At 39.9% G+C, this 5000-nt stretch overlaps 1 protein-coding gene across 1 annotated transcript in view; it reads right to left on the bottom strand.

Moving 5' to 3' along the window:
- Positions 1-2625, bottom strand: part of LOC138032158 (uncharacterized) — a 7959-nt gene extending 5334 nt beyond the window's left edge. Inside the window, exon 1 of the mRNA XM_068879763.1 lies at positions 2557-2625. Coding sequence (XP_068735864.1) covers positions 2557-2620 — 64 coding nt within the window. The 5' untranslated portion in view covers positions 2621-2625. The remainder of the gene's footprint in view (positions 1-2556) is intronic.
- Between the last annotated feature and the right edge of the window lie 2375 nt (positions 2626-5000).

The following is a 5000-nucleotide window of genomic DNA, read 5'->3' as shown; positions in this document are numbered from 1 at the left end:
GTATCATGATATCTGTGGTCCACACTGGTGGCTACGCAGTTATTCAAGTCAAATATCGGAGGGATATAAACTTAAAGCTGAGTGTTTATTTTTAATTTGCTTAGAGCTGCTTTTTTCTCTGTATTGCAATTTTTGGCATATGTTTAGAAGCTGTGATAAGGTTAAGGACCTATGTCTACAACAGAAACGAAAAGAGATCGAAAGAGAACGACAACGACAAAACAGAATACCAGTAATAGCTCATATTTTGTGGAAGAAGTTACTCCACAAATTCTTTCCTTGGGCACTAAACCGTTTGTTGTTTTTAGTGGATGCGTATTTTTAAATGGTGGTTTAATCGGGTTTTCCTTTGTTCAGGAATGAAAATCGAATTTTTATTATCAACTGGAATTAAATAACAATTATCTGTACTCTTTTGGACATAAAGAAAAAGTTGATTTGTTTGTTTGTTTTGCTCTAAAATGCGAGCGAACAAATGCTTTTTTAGTCCGTTTGCCCAACTGGTTTTCGTTGTGCCTCGACAGCGACTTGGAAATTTTGCCCTAATGTTATCTGGCGCTAACAGGACATAAATGAGCTAATATCAAGCAGGGTTCTTACGTTTTTGGCAAAACCTTAATTTCACTCCGACGTTTGCTGTTTGGCGTAAACGTCTAGTAGGGAGCTTAAGCAACTACGACGGCGAAGGCAACGAGAACGTCATCTCAAAATATAAATTCACGTTATTGTAATCGCTTCGTGACTACTTCAACCTTTTTAATTTCAATTGACAAGTGTGTGGTAGTTCCTCAAAAATGACACCGGTCGGAACGGCGCTTAATTTAGGGGAGAGAATTAAAATTTATTCTCAAGTGCTGACGTTCTTCAAAAAACCTCAAATTTGGCTATTTCACGTTGTTGTTGCAAAGAAATAAAGAAAAGTGAAAAACGCACGTGCAGTGTGTGCAAAGCTGTTGTTTTTGCCCACTAGATACGCAAATTTGCGGATCTTGTTGCCGTCGCCGCTGTCGTTGCTTAAGCTCCCTAATACCATAAACTGATGGACCCCTTGTGACGGCATATCCGTAAATCGAGAGAGAGAGAAAAAAAGTAAGAAATTCCTTGAGGAGATTTTTCTTTTTCATGCAAAGGACGGATAATCTGTCTAACATGCTATCTCTCTTAATGTGACTTCGAGACAGACACTCACGGTCACATGTAAAACTGACTGAAGCCGGTCTTACTTTGCAATTGAAAGGGCGTTCATCTCATACAATTTCAATCTGTCCTACGAGCGAAAAAAGGCAAACTGCAATTGCATGCTTCATCGTGAAAATCATGCAAAGCTTAAGACTAGCGAGGTTTGATATGTGTTGTGACTGGTGAATGTAAATGCACTCTATACTAATTCATAATAATTTACAATAAATTGGCAAATTCGACACAGGGAGACCACGAGACCTTTGTTTTCAAAGCCACATCTGAGACTTTAGTGGCTGTAGCAAATCCGAGCCCAGGACTGAATACACTGCAAATGATCTGAGAAAACGAAAACTTGACGAAATGGGCCGTAGAAGCTATTAGCTTACAACAGTAAAGATATTATAAGTTCTCCTTCACCGTGCAGAAGGTTGATGTTTCCTCCCAACAGAAATAGAGCTTTTAGTTCTGCCTTTCGCATTCAGTACTGAGGGAAAATTACAGACGCGAGCGAACGTAGCAAGCGTTTCCGAAGGGGGTTTAAAGCAAAGAAGATAAAGGAACGCGATTTTAGATGTTTTGACCGCGTGACAAATTGGGCGAGAGCACTTTTTTTGCACTCGCCTCCATTTTCGCGCGGCCAAAATATCGAAAATCGCGTTTCTCGATCTTCTTTGCACTCAAACCGCTCGGAAAGGCTTGCTACGCAGGCTAGAGATTTCGAGACAGCCAAATAATAATATAATAATAATAATAATAATAACAATCCTTTATTTTCACGCGATAGTGTTTTAAAGCTGAACAGCTTGTGGGGTCGTGTACAAATGAAATCAAATCAATACATATCAAATCAAATGTTGGTTTTTGAGGAGAGGGGAAAACCGGAGTACCCGGAGAAAAACCTCTCGGAGCAGAGTAGAGAACCAACAAACTCAACCCACATATGACGCCGAGTCTGGGAATCGAACCCGCGCCACATTGGTGGGAGGCGAGTGCTCTCACCACTGCGCCATCCCTGCTCCCATCGTGAGCCCGATATTCGAAGAATTAATGACTCTAAGGGCGCTTTCCTTTTGTCAGAACTGGCCGGCCAGACCCGTCAGTTTGCAAAGAAAATCCAACAATTTCAAGGAACACTTGCATGATAACCCCTCGTCTTCTTCCACAGGAGTGTATATCATCCTCGAAGAGTGTTAATTTGAAGGCGTTTTACACTTAAACCTTCCAAATGCCTGGTCTGGCTGGTCAGTTCTGTCAAATGGAAAGCGCCCTAAGTTTCAATTTAGAGAACTCGATACTCGATGGATGTTTTGACTCGTTTACGCTATCCCATTCTATACTCTAAGTTACAGCAGAGGTTACGTCTCATAGACAAACCTTTAAATCCGTCGATAAAGCCACATTGAAGCAAGGCCACAAACAATGCTGGGAAAGCGAGCATATCTCTGGATTTCCACCTTGAGAATAATAATGATCAAAAAACGTCAACACTGTTAGGAATCACCATAAGGGAACTTGGGCAAATTCTGATAGGGGAGGGTATCGGCCACTGCTTTATACTAACAAGAGATTTCATTATATCTCCGAGACAGTACGCGCCCTGTTATTCGTTCATTTTGCAGGTAGTATGCTTATTGTAGGACCCGGCAATCAAAAAGTGAATTCAAGAAGTTGCTAAACGATATAATAAATTTTACCAAACTCGTTTTCCTGGTTCGACCCACGCAGATGTTGGGGCTGGGAGCTTTAATAAATAAATAAATAAAAACAAAAAATAAATGTGCACTTTCACGTCATCAGAGAACTGCACTACTTGTCACCTAGAACATGTCTATATTTACAGGGATCGAGTGATTGTTTGGTTTGCTTGGTCTGTGCTTTGTTTAAAGGGCAAAACTCAAAAGAGCAAACCTAAATCTAAGTTTTTTTCTCATTTTAACTGCAGAATATCAACGAAGTTGTTTTGAAACAACTTTTAGTGACAACGCCACGCGAAAGAAAGTAATCTTTGGGCCCATTTACATGGAAAGAGGATGATCCTAGTGCTAGGATCATCCTAGAAGGTTTGTTTGGTTTACATGCAAAAATGCGGCTCCTGGGATCAACTTTTTATTTGCTTTACATGCAAGGTCGCCCAATAACTTTTGTGTTCAGCGCGGTTGCAAAGCAAGATGCTATCTCCGGTTTCAAGATGGTTGGTGGGCAAACTGGGCCTCCTGAGGCCGTTTACATGGAGGTAGGTTCATCCTAGCGCCAGGATCATACTTCTTCTCAGATAGGATTATCCTAGCGGTAGGAGGATCCTAGCACTGGGGCCAAATACAACCTGAAAACATAATGCGCTCGGATGATCCTAGCACTAGGATCATCCTCTTTCCATGTAAACGGGCCCTTTGTTACCATTAATTGCCCAACCTCCCCCACCGTTATTCCGGCTCATTGCCAAAACAAAACTTCGCATCCCGCCAAACAAATCCAGGACCCGACAATAAAGTGCGATTGATTCAGTCACAATTTTAAAATCAGTTAAATATTATGGTCTTCTTACGTGACGCCACCGGAGCCGGTAATAAAACGAGATTTGAATTGAAAGGAACGGTAAGATTCTCAGGCCAACCGTGGTTGGGTTTACAAAGTCATTCTAGGCTAAGAGTTGTCCCAGGTATGGTTGTGCTTTAAAAGCCTACTGTGATCATGAACAATCAATACTTGGGACATAGCTGACAACGTTACTAAAAGTTCACCATGTAACCTACTTCTTCCTAGTAGGGATTGATTTGTCTATCAGTAATAATAGAGGATTGGACTGTTCGTGTCATTTAATGTCTACTCCTCCAGAAAATAGGGAAGGTAAATTTCTATGTATTCTTTTATCTATAGCAGCTATGATCATAGACCTTTGAAAATTAAGAGAAAAAAAGTCCTCCTATTGTCTAATGAGCGGCTAAAACATATTGTTTAAAATTCGCGTTTTCCACATCTCCCATCACTTTGTTTGGCCCCCAAGATTTTGCATAACTGTTGTTCTCAATTTCTCTCGGGACGATGTAAGTCCCAAGAGAAATTGAAAACAATGGTTATGCAAAATTTTGGGGGGCAAACAAAGTGTTTTATGGAAGATGTGGAAGTGGCAAATGAATGAGTATCAAAAGCACTCACCTAATTACAATTGATTTGCGGAGCGTCTTCAGTGCGAAGGGAACGAAAGGGAAACGTTCGAAGGGAAACACACGTTCTGGAAATGTTTCTTGAAGTACGTCTTAATTTATAACTGTAAACCGAACAACCTCCCACTATTTAATATTGTATCTAGGCTAAAAATGGTCTTTTCATTAAATATTAAAGGTGTTGGCTATATCTGGCTGAAGACATATATCCGTAACTTGGTCTTGAGATTTAAGTACCTAGTGACAAACACGCTTTAAATATCACATTGTAATTATTGAAAAGGGAATGCAAAGCAATTTCTCACAGTAGGTACTAGAACACGTCTCTTTTTGCTGGGACTGTCAAATTATTCCATAAACGTGAATTTGCTTTCTAAAAGTTCAAATTATGTTCCGCTGACGCTTGCAATGAAGCTACCCCAAACACTATATCAAATATTATTATAGCTTCTAAAATATACTAATATTGTTTCATTTGGGGTAATGTAGACATTATTATAATCGATCAAGTAAGCGAGCCTTTCGACAGTGGATTTTGCCTTTCAAGAGGTCCACTGAAGTCAGCTCAGTTTTAAAAATTCGGTTTTGTAATAACTTCTCGTTACAGATAAAATAAAATAAATATATAAACACTGTTAGGAATCACCAAAAGGG

Source organism: Montipora capricornis, chromosome 14 (assembly GCF_036669925.1).
Source record: "Montipora capricornis isolate CH-2021 chromosome 14, ASM3666992v2, whole genome shotgun sequence".
NCBI lineage: Eukaryota > Metazoa > Cnidaria > Anthozoa > Scleractinia > Acroporidae > Montipora > Montipora capricornis.
This window is presented reverse-complemented; position numbering and strand designations above follow the sequence as displayed.